Source organism: Brassica napus, chromosome A6 (assembly GCF_020379485.1).
Source record: "Brassica napus cultivar Da-Ae chromosome A6, Da-Ae, whole genome shotgun sequence".
Classification (NCBI taxonomy): Eukaryota; Viridiplantae; Streptophyta; class Magnoliopsida; order Brassicales; family Brassicaceae; genus Brassica; species Brassica napus.
The window spans coordinates 23,238,593-23,260,804 of record NC_063439.1 but is presented as its reverse complement, the minus strand read 5'-3'; the positions used below and the strand labels follow the sequence as shown (position 1 = coordinate 23,260,804).

General features: G+C 34.3%; 1 protein-coding gene, 2 long non-coding RNA genes and 1 pseudogene across 8 annotated transcripts; 2 read left to right on the top strand and 2 right to left on the bottom strand.

Moving 5' to 3' along the window:
• Nucleotides 1-257: 257 nt before the first annotated feature.
• Nucleotides 258-1,965, bottom strand: LOC106421069 (annotated as a pseudogene).
• Nucleotides 1,966-7,420: 5,455 nt separating this feature from the next.
• On the top strand, nt 7,421-10,825 carry LOC106348793. 5 transcript variants are annotated; one of them, XM_013788605.3, is made up of 6 exons: nt 7,421-8,067; nt 8,516-9,035; nt 9,121-9,365; nt 9,433-9,682; nt 9,753-10,626; nt 10,719-10,825. In XM_013788605.3, exons 2-6 carry the CDS (start codon nt 8,798-8,800, stop codon nt 10,732-10,734), a joined length of 1,623 nt encoding a protein of 540 aa, XP_013644059.2. In that variant the 5' UTR covers nt 7,421-8,067; nt 8,516-8,797; the 3' UTR covers nt 10,735-10,825. The 5 variants fall into 5 exon arrangements, with proteins under 5 accessions (XP_013644059.2, XP_013644057.2, XP_013644058.2 ...); XM_013788603.3 differs by having other exon boundaries at nt 9,109-9,365; XM_013788604.3 differs by having other exon boundaries at nt 9,109-9,365; nt 9,753-10,825.
• Nucleotides 10,826-13,170: 2,345 nt separating this feature from the next.
• LOC125575920 lies at nt 13,171-16,441 on the bottom strand. 2 transcript variants are annotated; one of them, XR_007314466.1, is made up of 3 exons: nt 14,279-16,441; nt 14,108-14,205; nt 13,171-14,045 (listed from the first exon to the last, which is right to left on the bottom strand). It is a non-coding gene; the product is annotated as an uncharacterized LOC125575920 (long non-coding RNA). The 2 variants fall into 2 exon arrangements; XR_007314465.1 differs by having other exon boundaries at nt 13,171-14,205.
• A 1,242-nt stretch (nt 16,442-17,683) lies between these two features.
• Nucleotides 17,684-19,310, top strand: LOC111198694. The gene is made up of 2 exons (XR_002652865.2): nt 17,684-18,575; nt 19,066-19,310. It is a non-coding gene; the product is annotated as an uncharacterized LOC111198694 (long non-coding RNA).
• The last annotated feature ends 2,902 nt before the right edge of the window (nt 19,311-22,212 follow it).

Below are 22,212 nucleotides of genomic sequence, written 5' to 3'. Positions count from 1 at the left end.
CCCGGGGAACTTCACTTGTGCTGTATATAGCCTGCAGTGATAGGGTAGGATAGATAGGTCTGCAATAGGCTTTGTGTCGGTTAATACATGTGTGGTCGATCAAAAGGAAAAAGAAAAACAAGGAATAAAATTACCCACAAATTTACGAAGATGAAATCTTTAACTTACTCTTATGGCATTTGGAGAAAGGATAAATATTTTTTTTTTTAAATACTGTCTTTCTAACCAAAGCAAGATACAAAGGTAGGGATACAATGGATCGAAACATTAAGCCGACTGACCATATATTATTGTCACCGGAAAGAAAACCGGCGAAATAAAAGTTTCCTAGAAACTACAGCCCTACCACAAGGAATCAAACTAACAAAGAACAAGATAAACAACAAGATAAATCCAGAATAAAATATAGAACACAAAATTAAAACCAACAGATACCAAACACCCAAATCAACCAAAATCCTTGTGAACCTTCAACAAAATTACCAAATTCATTGATAACTGATTGATAGCCGACCGCACCTAGCTGCCGTAGCTGTGATTGGAGCTCGTCTTCTTGCACCGAGGATCTATGCGCCTCTCATCAATCCACCTGTCATGATCGTAGGTCGCACTGGAGGATGCAGGTCCCGGAGAACCGCCATCGACAAACTAAGATCTCACATCAATCGGAAAAACCCTAACACTCCGATCGCTAACTAGCAGAGTCTTCGACGGCGTCACCGTCACCCTCTAACAGTGAGAACCACTGCCATAACCGACGAGCCACAAGGGCACTGGAGCTGTCATATGGAACCACCGCACCAGAATCCCCACCGATACCCAGATTGAGAGAAACGCCACAAACAATACGGACCCGCATCTGTTCCGTCACGCCTCTCAGATTCCGAAGGAAAGGGGTGGGTGGGAGACCGACGACGTTGGAAAGTCTCCATCCAAACACGAAGATGACAAAGCTTGGGAGGAGAGAAAATGCTTGGCTTGTGTAACTTATTGCTTCCTAAACGCCACTCGATGCTCGTGGGAAACTTTCTAGAAACTCACGGGTTGCCACGTCGGAGACCAAGCCGACGGCCTCTCCAAACTCAAACAATGCTTCAGCTCCGCCTCCGCCGTTGCTAACTTCACCGACGACTTCGACGACGGCGCGTCAGAGATGAACTCCGGTAGGAAGCTCTGGCGCAGTGGCGCGTTACTCGTTTTCCCCTGGGCAACAAAACTTCTTCCTCCTTGACCGACAATTCACTCTCCATCATCATGGCGTTGTTCTCTTCCTCCTCTTCTTCTTCTCCGTTAAGCTTAGATTTCAGTTTACTAATCTGCATCAAAACGTTTCAGTCTTCAACATAAAGTTTCAATCTTTAAGCATAAAGTTTCAATCATCAAACATATAGTTTTAATCTTTATGCAGAAAAAAGTTTGAATTTTTGTTACCTCTTGAAGAAGAGATTCATTGTCACGGAGGAGGGAATCGAAGTTATTACGAAGAGAATCGTATTGGGTTTTAAGAACACCGTAATCTTTCTCGGGCTCTTTTGTCTTCCACCGTGCACGGTGGTTCTAGAACCAAACAGCTACTTGACGAGGTTGAAAACCAAGTTCTTGAGCTAACTTCACTTTCCTCTCAGGCTCAAGTTTGTTCTCTAACTCAAAGTTTTTCTCCAAGGCTTTGACTTGGTTAATGCTTAACCATCACTTTTTCTCAGCTACACCGGTTTGGCCTCTTTCCTCAGTTATGGCTTCTTTATCCTCCTCCTCGCAACCTTCAAGCATCGACTGAAATTCTCTCTTGTATCTTCTTGGACTCTTCTCATCTGTTTGAAAAAAATTGAGGTAATTTAGGGTAAAAATTATGAAATTAAGTCGCGGTGGCCGAACCGAACAAGGAGACGCGTTGGTGGCAAGCGCAAGAGGTGATGGCGGAGAAAGGACGTGAGGAGATGATGCAATGTGGCGGAGCAACGAGTTTCAACAAATATTTAGAGTTTCTGATTTTTTCCGTCTTTAAATCCATAAGAGAGAGGAAAGGGAGGAAAATTAAATAATTTCTTAAAACAAAAATATGATGTGCAAATACAACTGTCAGAAGTAGTGTAGTGCTAGAAATAGGGGTAAAGTTTGGGATTATAATTTTATCAACAGTGCATTGTTCAGTTAGCTAAATAATGTTTCAATCGTGTATATCAAGTGCAATTGCCCTACAAAATATGTGGTGAACTTATACGAAACAAAGAAAATACATGTGATGACAATATCTGTAAAGCCGAATGTGTCAAAAGGCATAAAAAAGGGCGAGGTGCTTGTGAACTTGGTTTTGGCGGAAGGCCAAAGGTATGCCATTGTCATCCGCCGCTCTGCCCTCGTATTCCTCCTCCTGCTACTCGCTGAATAATTATCTTCATTGAAACTCGAATAATATTTATAATAATACTATGCCTTTGTCATAGGAAAAAATAAAAGTTTTAATAAATTGTTGCTGGTGTTTTGGCATAATAAGGTGTCCTATGTTACCGAATTCAAATCAAACAAATATTTATATATGTCTCTTTTTTTGTACAAATGCATAAATTAACAGAAAAAAATATTGGAATTTATTATTTTTCATATAAAAATTAAAAATAAAAATGGTAAAAGCTTCACATACGTCTTCATTCCATGTCGTTTGAGAAAGAAGAAAAAGAGGAGGAGACATTCGAGCATACAGTTCTCGTGGTATGTCAGGTCTTAGGATTAAACTACATTTGTGGGATACAAGTGTCGTGAATGGCTTCAGTCTGATAAGATCTGGTCCGGTGATCTCATTCAAATTACCATAAAGAGTGAATTACTCTCTCAAATAAGAGGTTCAGTTGTAATACTTAGGGATCGAATCTACAAGGAGCTAGGGAACCTAATAGATCTAATCAGGGTGATTAAGCTAGGTTGATTATGATTAAAGCAAATAACAAGTTGTGAGCAAGGTAGTTGCTCGGTTGATTGATTGTGGTTTAAGATAATTAAATGAAATAGCTAGATTTAGTGGGGGTTATTGGTTGTTGTATTTTAATGGATTTGAAAATCTGAACTAAATCTAGAGTTATTGGTTCTATGATTTTCAAATTTGTATTAAAATCATGTGTTATTGGTTTAATGATTCATAAATTCTATATCAAATCAAATGTTATTTTATTTTTTCGGATTAGTATTTACAAATCAGGAGGTTTTTCCTTGGATTTGAGTCTTTGTATTTTTAACAAAAAAATCCAAACAAATCCATTCAAATTCATTATAGAATCAAATTTATTAGTAAATCAGTACAATTGAATAACACTTGATTTGATATGGAATTTATGAATCATTAAACCAATAACATATGAATTTAATACATATTTGAAAATCATAGAACCAATAACACTAGATTTAGTTCCGATTTTCAAATGCATTAAAATACAACAACCAATAACCCTTACTTAGGGTTTCTATTCAGGTAATCAAGATTATAATCCTATAGATGCTTATTAGTTGTATGCATGGTATTATAGAGCCAAGCTCTTAAACAACAAACTGATCGGCGTTCGTTTTCTAGGTTTGTCTATTGACACGACTTTAGTGTCGATCGATGATTCTAGAGGAATATCGATCGATGCACTTATCTCGCTGTCGGTCGATTATTCTGTAGGAATATTGATCGACGAGCTTTAAGTCAAGCTTTACGCACGGGTTGAATTATGCTCACTAGGCTTCCTAGATCATCTTTCGTCTTACTCTAACAATTCTAGCTCAGTTAGGTCGGATTCAAGGTGAGATGCAAGTTATCACTTGTGTCTACAACTCCTAGGGCAAGTTCTAAGTAGCTAATTTAGAAACATGCATTAGTGACAATCCTAATGATGAATATCACAACTTAGCAATATATAGTTGAAGTTAATCCTTCATAACATATTTGAACCTTAAACCTAGCAATAGAACTACTCAGATATAGCTAAGCAATTCATAACAACAAGGAATAGATAATAAAACTGCATAGAATTAATAAGAAGAATCAATGGATTTCCTATCAAAAATCTCTCTGGATCTTCTCTCCGACTATTCTAAAATCCTAGAAAAACCTTAAAATCTTTTGCTGTGGAAAAAGGGAACAAGAAAGCACTCTTTCCCTCTAACATGTTTGCAAACTATAAGTATTAGGTTAAAACTCGTCAGGGGTAATTTTGTAATTTGGTGAAGTCTTCGGCGTTAAGTTGGCTTGGGCCAAACGGGATTTTGTGCACTCGTTGTTGATCGATTATTCCTCTTCAATATCTACTGATGGTCGTGCTCGATGGCCAGCTCGGATGTTTTCTTTTTTTATCTCCAAAATGCTTCAAAATTATCACTTTATTCCAAATCACTTCTGAACCAGTAAATATACTAAATAGACTCAAGAATATAGTAAATAGTAGTAAAAAACTTATAAGCCATGGGTAAAAGTAGGTCAAATTCATGGTCTATCAGCTCCCCCAGACTTATCATTTTGCTTGTCCTCAAACAAAACATAATGCAGTCTCTCTGAAAGAGGTTTTGAAAACATCAGGAACTCACAGATTTAAAACTCATAATCATCACTTCAGGCATTCATAGTCTCAGAAGCACATTATACAATATCCTATTCTAGCAACCAAGTGCACCTAGTCAACAACTTAGCAAATCATGTCTGACAATCCCCTCAACCAACCTCATTTCTTACATAAATAAAAATGTAGGCTTTACTTGGGTGTATCGATCACATGATGCAAGGATGCTCAAACAAGTATTTGGACCTGCAGGTAAACATTAATTCCTTTCCTATCTCTCTCTACTAATTTCTCCCTCAGTCAAAGTCTGCTTTATTGCAAGATCATTGACAAGGTTGGATAGGCTTCCATGAATCAAGCTTTAATGGTTTTAGCCAACAAATCCTGTTCACCTCTTTTTGACCTATATCCTAGGATTTTTGTGAAGCAAACCTTATGGTTGTTGCCACCAAGTTCTGTTCAAATTCTTTACCTATAAAATTCTTATGAATCAAGCCTTAATGGTTGTAGCCACCAAGTCCTATTCGAATTCTTTTCCTATTTTTTCTATTTCTGACTATATTGTTTATTATTATTATTATTATTATTATTATTATTATTATTATTGTTATTATCATTATTATATATATATATATATATATATATTTTTTATATTATAAACCTAAATTTTGAAATTGAGAGAGAGATGGTGATATTTCTATACAAGGCTTTACCTTCAGACTTGTTTGAAGAATTTGATCTCATGTGTTAGGGGATTTTTGTGTAGGATCTTTGTGAGTACCACATAACGATGGTCAAGGCTTTGAATTCGTATAGATTTGCAAATGATAAGGTAGAAAGAGACGTTTTATTAGATCAAAGAGCTGGAACTACAACAGTTTTGAGTATGAACGGCCTAGTTCTAGCCACCTAGCTCTAATCTCTAAGTCTCGAAGTGTCGATCCCTAGGTCTAGGGTTTAGGTTCCCTTTATATAGTATTCTTAAGGTGGGCCTTAGTCGGTTTGAGCAAGTGGAACTCTTCCATATTCGGAAATAGGAAAGGTTCTTGTTATCGAAAGTTTTCAATTTCTCGGGGGAATAGGGCGGTCCCTGGGACCAGACACGGAGTACTTCATAGCGGAGACTCGGGGTGCCTCCTAGCGGGGACCCAGAGGCCGGGTCATGCCTGGGGTTTGGAGAAATTCAATACATGAGTATTTTTTCCCAACAGTTTGCCCTTTAATGCTCGATTTCGTCATTGAACTCGGGGAATAACCTGTGCACTCAAGTCAACCAGAATTGCTCATTCTCAGCAGGCTACCCTTAGGCAGGACATCGCTCCAATAATCTTGCGATCCCGGGCTCCACTCAGGCCGAAGCCACACTATGACCCCGGGGAGGACCGGTTCCCTTATACCAGACCGGGGCCTGGCGTTGTTTTCTTGAGCTATTGATCTCTTGTTGAAGATGGAGAAGCTCGGGGCTTCTGATGGTGTCTTGGAGACAGCGGAGCCTGGAGCTCTGATGATTTCCGAAGAGGAGGCCTGAATGTTTGATGCGTAGAGGCAAGTCTTGAAGCTGGTACTAGATGCTTTAACGGACATGTTGCTTCCTTGTCTATTCTGAGGTTCTTGGTCAAGTTTGTGACTTCATGGATTTTCCAGGTCTGGTACGTAGGACAATTTCCGTTGAAGTTTCCCCCGTTTTTAGGAGATTTTCTCCTTTAAATGAAGGGGGATCTGCTGAGATCACCCCTTTCGCCAATAAGGAAATTGATTTGAATTTTGAATCTCCGTCGAAATCCGGAAGTTATTAGATACACGGCTTCTTTGGAAATCTTCCCAACGGCTCCTGCTCTATAGATTTTCACTTTCCTTTTTCCTTTTTAATTCCTTGCTCATTCGCCATCGATATCTCAGATTCAGGTAACTTTTTCTCTTGCCCTTCTTCTAGTTCTTCGGATTTCTTTGTTTGTTAAGTTTTTGCGGATTAGCTTTCTCATTGTCGCGATCTGTTGGATAGGAACTATTAGATCCATGTCTAAGCGTTCCACTTCATTTGTCCCCGCAGAGGCTGATATGGTCAGGTTGAAGAGAATGATGGATTCTCCAGTTTCCCGATCTGACAGCTCCTCGGAGCCATGCGAAGGATCTGATTGCGATCTGTAGCTCCCCTACCCATGTCTTGTGTTTACGCAGCTCCCCCATTAGTGGGTCCTGCCTCATCGGTTAGTGAGTACAAGCTGGCTGAGTGGCGGAATAAGTACTCGCTTCCTCGTTTTGTTACCCTCAGGATCTCTACTTCGGAGGAACGTACTTCTAGCTACATCACAGGGGAGATCGCCGTCTACAAAGCTTTCTTTGACTCTGGCTTCCGGGGAGTGATTCCTGCACGGATTGCTGGTTTATGCAGCCTTTTTGAAATTTCGTCTTCTCAGCTAAGCCTTCCGGTTTGGAGAATCCTCATAGCTGTTCAAAACCTAGATGATTTGGAATATTTGTCTTTTGGTATCAATGGGGTCTTGTACGTGTATCATCTGGCTCCTCTTAATGGAGGAGAGGGGCAATTTCATCTTCGACCTCGTAGCGGCTTGCCAATTGTAGAGGAGCTTCCAAAAAGTGATCGGAAAGGGTCGGTTTTTAACCAAAAAAAATGGCAGGAGAGATACATTTTTATGATGCTTTCTGGATCTTTTTATCGATGGAATTTTATAGGTAGGATGCGGTTGATCCTTTTTGTTGATTGGTCATCTTTCTCAACTTTTATTTTTATTTTTTGCAGTCGGGACTCATCTTGCTCCCGCGGAAAGAGAGAGAACCGTTATCCGGGTACGAGAGCTTCCTATAGACCGTCACCAGGTTAATTTCTTGGTTCAGCCCGGTTTAGCTATACCTATAAACTCTGTAGCAAATTATCCATAAATCGCCAGCTATCATTTGAAAAAGACACTTTAGGTTTTAGTAGTGACGTGAAGAATACATTAACTGAAATGATCATGATGATGTATCATGTTATTGATGATAATGATAATGATAGTGATAATGACAATGATAATGTTGATGATGATGATGATGATAATGATAATGATGATGGATGGATATTATATTATTACATCATACCTTTGCCCAACTGGGTATGTTTTCTGTTCATAAGAGATAATGGTATATATTAAGTTCTTGAAGCTTCATTTATAAAAGAAACCAGACATAAAGATATTAGTAATTGTGTAACAATGTTCGCATGATTGAATTTGTGTATACCAATAAAAATTAAACACATATATATCATACGATTGTCATTATCATCCCGTGTTTTATACTAAACTTTTAATTCAAGTCACATCTACTTTTCCAAGCACACCATAGGAATTAATTGCTTCACCAAACATCAAAGTATAATAAAAACGAAATAAAAGTAATCAAACTTCAAACAGTGTGATGATCTATAATTTAATAACCCAACCTCGCTCACATCAAACTCTCACTTGCTGTGCACTATGGGTTAGCCTTTCAATGTGTTATAATTCTCTCTCTGCCCTCCTCATTTTCAGACCAGCTGGTAAAAAAAGCCATTTTTTTGGTCAAAAAAAGCCATTTTGTTCTCTCTTTCTTTATAATCCAAGTGTCTTTTTTTTCATATTTACTAGTATCGAAATTTCATGTTTTCATAATCTCCTTTTTTATCATAAGAAACCAGATTTTTTACAGTTTAAAATTGTTAAAAAAAAAAAAAATCAGATACGATCAACAGTTATGCTCTTCTCTCCTTTAATATCTCCATAATTAGTGCAACAAATCCGTTTCATGAGTTTATACTTTCAAATTTTCTTTATCTTCTCCATTAAATCAATTTGTGTTTATTCAGCTCAGTGGTTTAGGTAGAAAAAGTGACTGAGAAATTCAGAAACGTTCATTAGATTCTAAAGCCAGCTTTTTTTTAAAAAACTTGGTTTGATCTGGTTCATAGAGAATGATTAATTTAATTATTGTTACTATCTATTTTGCAGGAAATTAGAAAAATGGACCACTTGATGAAGAAAGAAACAAGCATAGTTTGATGGAAGTATCTTGATCTATCTTTTTTCCACAAAATATATACATATTTATCTTAGAAAAGAAAGAAAAAGTTAGAAAATATCATGTGAGGTGTGGTTGATAGTTGGCAAGTGTTGCTATAAAAGAAAGTGATAGTTTCCTGAGAAAACTTATAGGTAAGAAGAAAGTATTGGGAAAAGCTTTTCAGTTACAAAGAGAAGTAAGAGACAAGAGACAGAAACAACAAGAAGTTAATGGAAGCAAGAGGTAGTAGTGGTATAAGCATGAAGTCATTAGAGAGAGTGGTTTCAGATAAAGCATTAAAGCTTGGAAACTCATTTCCATGTCAAATCTGTGTGGTTGGGTTTCTCTGTGGAATTTGTCTCACTTCTCTTTTCGTAGCTGCTCTCACTTCCATTGGCACCTTCGAGCTCGCCGCCTTCTCCTTCTCCTCTTTTTCTCCTCCTTGCAATTCCACTTCTCAAATCATCAGTATGTTTCAAGAAATTTTTGGTAACTAGTTGTGTATGTTTTATATAATGATAGATTGTTGTGTTATATGCAGACATGGGTGCAGACATAGACATGAAACTGAAATGGAAGAACAAAGCTGAGCCAGAAGAAGAAAATGATGATGATCAGGTGAATCTTTTGGTCTCTGCTTGGGACAACTTATTACTAAACAATGAAGACTATTTCAAGAAACTATGGATGAACAAATCTGATGTCCCAAACGCTCCACATTTGGAGAACTGTGAGGAGAGGACACGAGCTAGAGAGCGCTTGGATACAAGACTATCAAATCATACGTTTCCTTCTTGGGTATGCTTTCCTCTTATTCTTTGTCATCATCAAGAAGCTAATGATCACATAAAAACACTTGTTCCAGATCAATGGAGGAGATGAAGATAACTATCCATTAACTAGAAGAGTGCAAAGAGAGATATGGTATCATCAGCATCCTTTGGACTGTGAAGACAAGAGTCTCAAGTTCCTTGTAGCTGACTGGGAAACGCTTCCTGGCTTTGGTATAGGAGCTCAGATCGCTGGAATGACTGGTCTTCTCGCAATAGCTATAAACGAAAACCGAGTTCTTGTTTCAAATTACTATAACCGAGCAGATCATGATGGTTGCAAAGGTATGTCCTTAAAAGATATCAACACCTTAGGCTACAACATCTTCTTGATCAATCTTCTGTTTGGTTGCAGGTTCTGCTAGAGGAAGCTGGTCTTGCTACTTCCTACCGGAAACATCGAAAGAGTGTAGGAAACGTGCGTTTGAAGTAATGAAGAAGAGAGAAGCGTGGGAGAGAGGGACTGTTACAGGGAAACAAAACTACAGCACCAAGGAGATTTGGTCTGGACATATACCAAAGAGATGGGGTAAGCCTTGGAGTTACATGAGGCCAACTACAGAGATCAACGGAACCTTACTCACCAGTCACAGGAAAATGGACAGGAGATGGTGGAGAGCACAGGCGGTTAGATACTTGATGAGGTTTCAAACGGAATACACTTGCGGTTTGATGAACGTTGCTAGACATGCTGCGTTTGGGAAAGAAGCTGCTGAGATTGTTCTCTCGGCAGGAGGTTGGAGAAAGAAGAAGAAGAGGTCGGAGATTGAGGAAAGCGTGTGGTCGAGTCACAAGCCGTGGATACCGAGGCCAATGCTGAGCGTGCATGTGCGTATGGGAGACAAAGCTTGCGAGATGAGAGTCGCAGCTTTAGAAGAGTATATGCGTTTGGCTGATAGGATCAGAGAACGGTTTCCGGAGCTCAACAGGATCTGGCTCTCTACGGAGATGAAGGAAGTTGTGGACAGGAGTAAAGAGTATGGTCAGTGGAGATTCTATTACACGGAAGTGGCGAGACAAGTTGGTAATAACTCGATGGCTGAGTATGAAGCTAGCCTTGGGAGAGAGATGAGCACGAACTATCCTCTTGTTAACTTCTTGATAGCGTCAGAAGCTGACTTCTTCGTCGGAGCTTTAGGCTCCACTTGGTGTTTCCTCATTGATGGTATTAGGAATACCGGTGGTAAAGTCATGTCCGGTTTTCTCAGTGTCAATAAAGACCGGTTCTGGTAACTTCACCGCTTCCACTATGTACAGAACTTCTCCACTTCTTGTTTCTTCAGATGTTGTAACAAAATGTTTTTTTTTCGGTTTGGTTTAGGCGTTCGGGTGTCTAATCTGTTCCGGTTTGGAATCAATTCAGGTTTGAGTTTTCTGGAGCACAAATTTAGATCTCATTCGGATATATAAAAGTTCGGTTTGGTGTCAGTTAGGGTTCACTCGGGTTCGGTAACACATCGAAAATTCAGTTAAACCAGTTTTAGATTTGGGTCCGGTTATAATTCATGTTTAGTGTTCCAAATACTTATTTCTAACTCGAAAATACATATTTAAATTCACAAACTTGAAAATTTTAAACAATTTGCATTAACAAAAGCTTGGGACATGAATATAAGTGTTTTTTTTTTAATATCCATTTGAATTCGGATTTGATAAAACCCAAAATACAAGAGAATAAAATCCATTCAGATATTATGTCAGGTTCACTTCGGTTTAGATTTACCCTTTAATCGATTATATCAGTTTGAATTTTCGGGTTCGGTTTTTTTGCCCATCCCTAGTTTGGTTTATAAACAATTCAGATCAACCATGAACCAACTTCACTGATTAACTGAACAGAGCAAAATGGCTGTTTCTTATATAACAAACGTGTCTTCACTAAGAATCTCACAAATAAGATGGCATACTACAAACAATAACGCAACCAAACTTTCTGCACAATAAGCAAGACAAGACTCGATAAGATTGTGTCTGAAACGAAATCCACAACAGGGCAAAAGAAATTTACCTTGACAGGGAATGTTCCTGTGGGAAGTTTTGTGGTAAGGAGCTCTCTGAGCCTCCTCACGCCTTTGACCTTATTAGTTAATATATCGAGCAGCGGAAGAACCTCTTCCGTCTTAAGAGGGAAGTCAGGGGTTAACCACAACACAGGTCTTAACCCTTTCTTGTACTCGCTTTCGTTCTTTTTCTTCTTGGCACCGCCTTTGTCTTTTCCCTTCTTGCCATCTCCAGCATCCTCCTTGGAATTATAATCACACTAGCTGTTTTCCAGCACTATGTGCAATGAATTTTTTAAATCAAATTTATATTTAAAAATAAATTTTATTAAATATTATAAATTTTACTACTTTCTTACTAATATTTAATATAGATTTGATATATATTAAATCAATTTATATAAAATTAATAAAATGATATAATCTTGTATAATTATCAAAAATTTAGCCTAAACAATATTTATAAAACTTTTAGGTATATAAAAAACTAATGATCTTACGGTTAGATATTTAAATTTTTTAAAAATAGTAAAAAATTTTGAAAGCTTTAGTAATACAAATTATATAATTATACAAAAATAATAATATTTTGAAATTTGAAATATCATATATGAATATATTTATTTTATAGATAATGTATGAGTTATTACCATATTTTAAAAAAAAAGTTTACCAAAAACAAATATCAATATTAAATGTAATATATGAATTATTACCATATTCTGATAAGTTTGCCAAAAATATAAATCAACATTAAATGAAATTATCCATGTCATATTTTTCTGGAAGCCATGTCATCAATTTCAGTAGCCATGTCATATTTGTTTTGTGAAATTGATTGTAAAGAAGAGATATGGCAAAATCACTTCTCAAATATAGTCTAGGGGATAGCGTTGACGATCTTTGGCTTTTCCCTTTCCCTTTCTCTTTCTCTTTTTATATTTCATTTCAAAATTATATTTCTACTTTTCTAGAAAATTTTATTTATACTTATCAGCTGAAATTGTCTTTTTAACATTACTAGAGGTTTTACCGCGCTACGCGCGGTTTGTTGTTTATAAAATTTATATATATTTTAAACTTAAATATAAAGATTGATTATCATTAATTTTTTGACATATTATTTGACAAATTAAAATGAAATGTTTTGAAAGATAATAATTTTATGTTTAAAATATCATTAATTTATATACTAATATATATTTTAGATGTAAACATAATTAAAGTTTCTATTAATCTTTTTGTAATCATGTTTAACTTTCATTTCATATACATATACACACACTGCATTTGTAATCATTTTGAATACTTAAATCTGTAAATTTTGATGACCAATAACACAATGATTTAATAAATATTTAAAATTTTGAAACTATATTTTATTTTCAACATTTATTTTTTAGTATTTATTATTTTGTAATTAAGGATTTTTAATTAAAAAGGGTAAAATATGTAGGAGGTTTTAATATGAACGTTTTCTGAGCGTAATCAAAAACCATAAAAATATTTTTAATTTAATACTATATGATTGATTTGCTTCAATGGTACACACCACAAGCCACACATTTTTATGATTCTAATTTAATTTTTATGTGAAATTATTTTTATTTTCAAATATGATTTCTTTAAAATTTAGATCAAATTTAAGATAAAATTTGGCCAATAAATTACAGAGAAAAACAAAAGTTGGCTACGAAATCACACAAAATTAAAGATGTAACTAATCAAAGTGTGAATGTATTTTATTTGATACTATGGCTATCTCAAAATATATAGTCTCCAATGCTTAATTCATAACTATATAAACTGATTCTTAAACATCTCATTGACATGTTGGGGATCAAATTTTTGCTTCATCTTATAGTAACAGCTGAAAGATAGCATTCCGGAAAAATCAAATTGCCCTATGTTCATATTTGTAAATAAAATATATATATATAGCACATTCATGACGTTGATAACTTGTGGGTACTCTAAAACCTCATTATGTTCCTTTGTTAGCAAGGACTGTTCGATCACTGGCTCAATAAAGAGAGTTTACAAAGATGCAGTTGTTATGCATTTTACCAAAGTGTGGGTTGCACAACTGAGGATAGCTTTTAAACCAATATATCACTATTTTTTGAAGAGGAAAAAAAACAATCTCTAAAGGCAATTTGTTAAAAGACTGGTGATGATGACACAAGAGAGAAGAATGATTCACTTAACCAACCAAAACTCCTTGACAGAGAGTGATAATGTCAACATGAGTAATTGGTGATGTTTTTTCTTTGTTAAACTCTCCAAGACATCCAAGAACCCAACCAACGGTGTCGTCACCTCCTGCAAACTATAAAACAAATACCATAGCACATTATAATAGCTAAAAACAATAGTTAAGAAAATATGAGACCGGACAAATATTGTGTGAAAAACCTATTCGATCCAGAATAAAAAATAAATAAACTTTAAATCAAACACTTGTTTTCACAAAAACACTAATTAAAACTCCAATATCAAAGACTAATCCCAAAAAAAAAACGTTCACACAGTTCCAATTATGATAATTTGGTTTGTGTTACTTTGGTTTATCATAGACGGTTAGCTGAAAACTTCTTCAAGCGACTCATGACGGTGTGTCCCTTATCGATGGAAGGCCTGACAAAAAACTAAATAAACCAAGATTAAGTTACATATCTTCTTAAGCTATGGAGTTCATAATCCTACTTACGCAAGACTTGTTGAGCATTAAGACTTCATTTGGGTCTCTCTCGAGCATCTTTCTTATCAGATATTAAGCCTTTCAGACAAAGATTTCTTCTTACGTTTCTATTTAGATTGATAACATACATGAGAAAACCATTATAAAGCACATAAAAGTTTGTGAAAGTAACAATCTTACATCCCAAACCGAAGCTGGAGCCAGAGTGGCATTTCAATCATCGCTCCAAATAAGTGATTCTGGATCGTAGTCCTTGGTCAAAACTTCAGCCGAAACGGAGAATGGACTCCCAACCGCATCCGTGAAGTTTTCTATTTCAGACAACAATATATCGCAGGAAAACAAATATTTCAGCATAAAGAAAATAGCAGGCCTGAGGAACAGAGATAACCCAAAATCAAACAAAATTATAATATGGATATTGTCTTAGCAAGAAGATCATTACTGAATAAGGTTCACCGGACCTCAGACTGCAATTTGAAGCCGTAAAATTAAACTGAGTCTCCAATTTCGTGGTACTACCTCTGAAAAAGAAACGTTTGATTCTTCTCCGGAAGAATAGACCCTTTTATATGAAAACTATCCAACCTGAGATTGTAAATCGGCAGGAACAGTTGCGACTGATCTCCACTCCCTGATGATTTTGTTGTGGAGAATTAGTCGAAGCGCAGAGATTTGGAAAATAAATATATGTAGCTATAAGTTTTAGGGAATGGCAAGAGTTGAATAGACATTTATTGTTTCAGATAATAAGGGGGCTTTAAGATTTATCAATGTGGAAAGGTGACGTTCCAAAGGAGGTTCAGAGAAGGTGGAAAAGCTAAATTTGATTAAAAAGAAAAAGAAGGTGGAGAGGCGAAGAAGGCGATTGGATGAATGGTGGATTTCTAGTGATAAAGCAAATTTGGGCCAGAGTTAAATTTTTGGAACTACGAAAGCCTAATTTGATTTTTTAGTTGACAAAGCAAGTAGCGTGGCAAAAAGAATGTTTCTCATTGGTTGATTTTTCATGCATACGTGGATAGGTTCAATGAAGCTCATATCCTCCTTTTAGTATTGTAAGATTAGATCAAATTGCAATTTCTCAATTATCTTTATGTTTCTTTTCTAAATATACATTACATAAATTCTGAATCTAAGAGTAAAACGAATATGATTGTTTATGCATATCAAAAATATTTTAAATAAAGTTAAATATAAATAAGTTAATTTTTTATTAAATAAATAAAAAATCAGTGATTGTAATTTTTTGGTCAAACTATATCCTTTTATATCGGAATTTAAAAAGATGTATGCTTAAATTAGACATGTTTCAATTTGTGATTCAGTTATAAATATACTTCTTTGTCTTTTTTTGAAACACCATTATTTCATTATCGAAGATGAAAGTTACTTTCAAACCTTGGTTTATTGGTTTCTTTATGCTCACAATTCTTCTGCTCGGTTTGTATTTACATTTATTGCTTTATTAATAATATTGAATAATCATTAAAAAATAAATTTATTTGCTATCATTTATTTTATACTAGGTGTTTTACCCGCACATAAGGGCATAATCTTTGTACAAATACTTATTAGTTTATCTTTTATTAATTTAAATGTTCTCGAAAAGTTTAAAAATCAAATTATTTATATATACTAGTTTTTCATCAAAATATATATGTTTATACAAATGGAAAACACTCATATATTAGAAATAGTTTAGAAAATATCTTTATACAAATATTTTTGTTTGATTTTTTTGTATCTTAATATATTAAATTTTATAATATAAATATCATTTTCCAGATAATAACCCAATATAGATAAGAATTATCATTATTTTAAAATATTTTTTTTATTTTTAATTACATAATAAATTATAAATATAAACTCACTAAGGGTAACTACATAGATTATATGTTTAATTCTATATTATTGAGTTTAATGATTTTTCAAGAATAATGAAAGATTAAAATAGAAGATATTTAGACTTTCAATTTTTTTAATATAAATATGCATAAAAACTCTAAACATATATTTTACAAAAATTGATTTTTTATTTTAAATATGAAAACTAAGGTTATATTTTAGTTATTATAATAACAGGAGAAACGACGATTTCGACAGCAAAAGGTGACAGAAAATGTGGTGAAATTTTACGAAACAAAAGTAATCCATGCGATGCCAATAAGTGTAAAGCCTATTGTCTCAAACTGAATAAACTAGCGCCAAGTGCTGCTTGCGAAAATGGGCCTTCTGGCGAAAAACGAATGCTATGCATATGTTATCATTGCTGATTATTTATCTACATTGAAACTCAAATAATATTTACTAATAATATGGGTTAATTTGCCATCTAACCAATTTTGGAAAGGAAATGAAGAATATGTCACTGATTTTGACGTTATTAACTCAATAACATTTAGTGTACAATTGTGCCGGTTATGTCCTTCCTCTTTCCAGGTAATCGGTAACAGAAAAAAATAGATAACGTCGACATAAAGAACATGTGAACGAGGATGATTATATCGTTGATGATGAGTATGTATATTGGATTATTTGTTATATGGTCTGTGGTATTTACTGTGGAAGACGCATGCAAGAAGGTTGAGATATAATCACGGTTTACTGAAGAAGAGAAACAACGATTAACACACCATTGATGACGTTATGTTACGGGTACAAAATAATGTTATAATTTTTTTATAAATACTACAGTATAAAATATAATAGTTTTCCAAAATAAAATCAAGTATGGTTCTAGCTACTATTCCATTTACAGATCCCACCAACACTCCCCTAACATCCCCAAAACACTAAACCCAACTCCCCCTCCCCAACCTTTAAATATTAAACCCTAAACCCGAATCACTAAACCCAAACCCTATTCTAAACCCTAAACTCTAATCATTAACCGTAAATCCAAATATAAAATATAATATAAAGTTATAATACATATAAAGAATATGTAAATAGAAAAAAAAGCTATTCCATTTAACGCAAATGACATAGAAATACGAGAGCGTTGTAGATTAAAAAATACCCAAATATAAAATACTATTTCATTTATAGACTCCACACCAACACTTCCCTAACATCCCCAAAACACTAAACCCACCCCCTCCCTAAATATTAAACCCTAAACCCCAATCACTAAACCCAAAACCTATATTAAATCATAAACTCTAATCATTAACCCTAAACCCCAAATATAAAATACAATATAAAGTTATAATACGTATAAAGAATATGTGAATAGAAAAAATAAGCTATTCCATTTAGCGCAAATGGTATAGAAATACCATAGCGTTGTAGATTATATAGTTTTGTAGTTTGAAAGGTGAAAAAGAATAACATTGCTCAATCATTAAACAAAATAAAACACGATAAACATTATACTACTTATTAATGATTAATACGAAAAAGAGAAATGTTAATATGCCATCATGTTCCATTTCATTGAAATAATATAGAAATACAATGGGAGTGTATATATTAAATAGTATAGTAATTACATTTCTGCAAATAATACTACTATGTTATATACCTTTTTACATTGAGTAGCTGCCGAATCATCTTCTACATATCCTCATATATCCCCGACACAACATACATTCATCTGTCCACCACCATTACTTTTCATCACCAGATTTACATAATATCCCAGGTCCATTTTAGATTGTGGATGTTCCAGTTATGTTTGAGATATTAATGAGCAAAACAGAGTGCGAAGACAGAAGGTGGAAGGAATTGATCTTTTGATTTCATAGAGTAATCGCTGATCGGAAAAAAAAATTAACAGAAATAAATTGATGATGAAAACATAAAAAAAAATAATAAACAGATGTAGATGTTAGTTGCAGATATCTGGGAAAATAATGAAGAAGACAGGAGAAAAGGGTTAACCGGTTGTCTTCAAGGGTAGTTTGGTATATATTTTAGAAAATACGTTGAATATCTTGGTCAAATTTTTTTTTAGTTAGTTACCTAATTATAAAATTTTTGTTGGTCATACAGTCCAATTTCCCTAATAATATTATGCTTTTGTCATAGAAAAATAAAAAAGATTTAATAAATTGTTGCTGGTGTTTTGGCATAATAAGGTGTACAATACTATGAAATAATAAATATTGATATTGTGTCTTCCCTTTTCTTTTTTTTGTACAATTGCATAAATTAACAAAAAGAAAAGATATTGGAATTTGTTATTACTTTCATATTAAAAATTGAAATAAAAATGGTAACAGCTTCACATACGTCTTCCTTCGATGTCGTTCGAGGAAGAAGAAAAGGAGGAGGAGACATTCAAGCATACACTTCTCGTGTTACGTGAGGTCTCCAGGATCGAACCACATCTGTGGGATACAAGTGTGGCGAATGGCTTCAGTCCGATAAGATATGGTTCGGCAGACTCCACGTCGTATCGTGGAAGGATCGATGCGAGATCCGGCGCGAGGATTCGAACTCTGGCGATCTATTCACGGCTTGTATTGAAGTAAATGATAAACATGTGATATTTTCAAGTTAATGAATAATAAGACTTTTTTTGGGGTAAAATTATGAAAAGATACTTGAATAATTATTTCTAGTCAAAATGAGTGATTGGCATTTTATACGCAAGTAGTTATGAATACTCGGTTCTCTAGCATTATAACTGTAATAAGCTGAAGAACTTGTAGTAGAATTTTCAAAGCTGTCACCTTTTTTTTCCTTTTCACATTATAACTCTGTTCTGATCGTCTTAGTTGCTATGAACCTTACTCTCTTTTTTTTTCTGTGCGACATGACAATGCATATCACTCTTGTGTCTTGATTTGTTATGCATTATTCCTTCTTGGTTCTCTTACATTAACAACAATAAGCAGTAGTAGAAAGTTCTCTGTGGTTGAAGGACCAATGAATATCTTACCTTCTTAGGGAGTGAGGTAGAGTCCCAAGTTATATAGCATCGTTGTTCTAACTGTGGTCAACACATGTAAATGTAGATATCCAGGGACAGGGGAATGAATACAACAAACTGTTCGCAGACAACGGCATCTATAGCTGTGCAGGATGGGAACTCCTCTATACAAAAATCCGCCACCAAGTTAGACTCTGGCCTGCTTTCTTTGACGGCGCCATATTTTGTTAGTTTTATGTCTGACCTTCTTATGTCTCTGCCTTTGTGCATATATGAACGCAAGTTGTAGTACAAAATCTTCGAAAATTCTTGTTTAGAAGATTAGAATAATATGATTTTAAATAATCTGGGTCGATTTGTATTGTGCATGAACTCGTTGAGGGGTTTTAGCGAGGTCTCATTTAGTAGAGAAAAAGTTTGGGCTAAAATATAGTAAATTAGAAGTTTTGAGGACAAGTTAGTAAAAGGAGGAAGTGAAAAAAGGGAACTTGTCACACAGAACAAATCCAGTTTACAAACCACTACTCTTTCGGTTTGTCTACAATTGATGTTGGTGTAATGTCATTTAATTCAATTGTACCAAAGCCTACATGTGATGGTTAGACGGCAATAAAAAAACATAAATTACGTGTTAACAAAAAATTGAGAATCAGGCTCATTTGGTAAGTTATATTTATCGATTCGTTGGTAGCAGAAAGAAATTAAAAACATGGAAGTTCTTTAAACTGATATATCAGAAGTAATATGTATGCTTGATACACAATTTTTCAGAAGTAATATTTGGTAAGGATAATTGAAGTGTATAAAATACTTTGTCACCAAGAAAAAAGTTGCCTAATGTTTTTATGGTAGTTAAGGAAAATATATATAGTAATTTTGCATAATGTTTCACGATAAACATAATATTTTTAATGTAGGTTAACAATCTGTTAACCTAACTATCACATTTGTATACACTGTCGAGTGCTCCATAAAAATATCATGAAATTTCAAAAGTATCTCTTAAGCATACGACTAAGGCATGTATCAACTTGATCGTCTAAAACCATGTGGAAAATTAGGGTGAAAATTATTCGACTGTGGAAACAATATTTCAGCTGTCGATGGTTAAACCATTGAGATGGTTCTCAAAGATGTTAAAATATAGAGATATAGATTTTTTTTAAAAATTTGTAGAACCCGCTATTTTGATTACTCAACTTGCTGACGATATTTTTAGATTTTTTTTTATATAAATAGAGTGATAAAATTCATGTCTCAGATAAAATTTATGCTTCAGTGAAAAAACTGATTGTTGGAGGTTTATTTTTTTCTTAATCCCAAATCTGTGAAGTCCATGATAAATTCAAAACAAATTTTGGTCCACAATTATAATTATAAATGGTCTCGGCCCAATGTATAGATTTATAAACTCAATCCGCGCAAAGTACGGATCCTCTCCTAGTAGTATATTAAATTACAATGGTCACAACAAGTCGATAACAAAAAAAAAGAAACGCAACAATTGCAACTAAAATCTGGTTTTTAACATTAGAAATGAAATAATATATAACTAGATTACTCATAGATATGCAACTATAAAATGTAAAAGATTTGTTTTATTCAAACCTCGTTAAGAGTAAGAGGATTTTAAGCGTCATGAGAATGTTTAGAAAGTTTGGACACTCAGAAAAACGTCATGAGAATGTTTGGACACTCGCCAAAAGAGCATATTTAGAAAGTTTCATGAAGTTCTTGATATCATGAAACTTATGGAAAATAGATATGTTTAAGCCGGATCCACAAATCTCACTCAAGTCCATCGAAAGTTGCAGTCAGATAGACATTATGGATCAAACTTCAAGGGGTGTATATGTGTAATGGATGGAACACATGTTCCTATACAGAGCCGGCCCTGGGCTAAAGCCCGTAACGCTTGGGCTTTCGGCGCCAAAATATGTATATATTCTAGGGGCGCCAAACTAGTAACATATATTTTTCATTGGTCCGGTGGTTAATGCTTCACTTGTTTTCCTTATGGCATTGCATAATGTTCCATTCTTGAGTTTGCTTTCTTTTTTTTTTCTTTTTTGAAAACCTTCTTTGTTATATTCATTTTGAAAATAACTTAAAGAATCTGACAGGTTTTCATTCCTTTATTGACAATCTTAGTTTCAATGTTTATATAATTTATTAAAGATTCTCATTTTTTTTATCAATATTAAAAAAATCTTATGTCGTAGACATGCATAATTAAACAAACCAACTAAAAGAAAAAATCTAATTTCTTTTTCTAAACTCATGCATTTTTTTCTTTCGACTAATTATCTTCTTTTTCACCTACTTTTTGTATCTTTAAAAACTAAGAACAAACATGAAATTTCTTTTTGGATTCAAATACTCTCTCTCAGAACTTTGAAAATTTGAAGATTACAAACTAAACCAATTTCTAAATGATGTTCTCTTGTGTTGTACTTACCAGATTTTTTTCATTTTAAGTAATTATAACATTATTATCATTTTCATGCATTTTAGAAAGTGTTATTGGGAACAAAATAATAAGTCAGTTAAGTGGTTGACAAAAAAAACCTCAGTTAAGTGGCTACAAGACGAACTAGAGTAATCTAAAACCAATGTTTTTTTCTTTTTTGAAACTTATCTAAAACCAATGTTATTATCTAGTAACATGCTTAATGCAGAGAAAGTTGTAAAAAAAATTTTTTTTTAGATCAACTATTAGTTTTTAATGAAATTTCTACATGATGAAAAACTCTAATTTTTTTTTAGCTTAGAAAGCTAAAAGTTAATATATATATATATATATATATATATATTGTTTTTAGAGAGTATTATTTTGTTGGTTCGTTTTAGGCGCCATGAAACACAGGACCGGCACTGTTCCTATATGGTCTACGATGATTCTGAAATAGGAAAAACCAATGATGCACATGGGCGGATCTACGTGGTATGAAAAGGGGGCAGCTGCCCCCAGTAAAACATACATGTAAGATTATGTGCGTAGGAAATATGTAATTTTCTGCAGCTTGGTTGGTTCCAGTCCGTTTACTGCCCCCATCAAACCTCAGTTCAGCGCCCACCAGCCCCCTCTAATTTGCCCATTTTCCTTTCCTTTTCCCTCACGTATCGTTTTAGTTTGTATTAAATATTTTTTTTTCTAAAACAAAGAGGTAGTTGGTTTCATTCTCTTTCCTTAAATTATGTATAAAACTTTCCTTTACCATATTATTAGTTT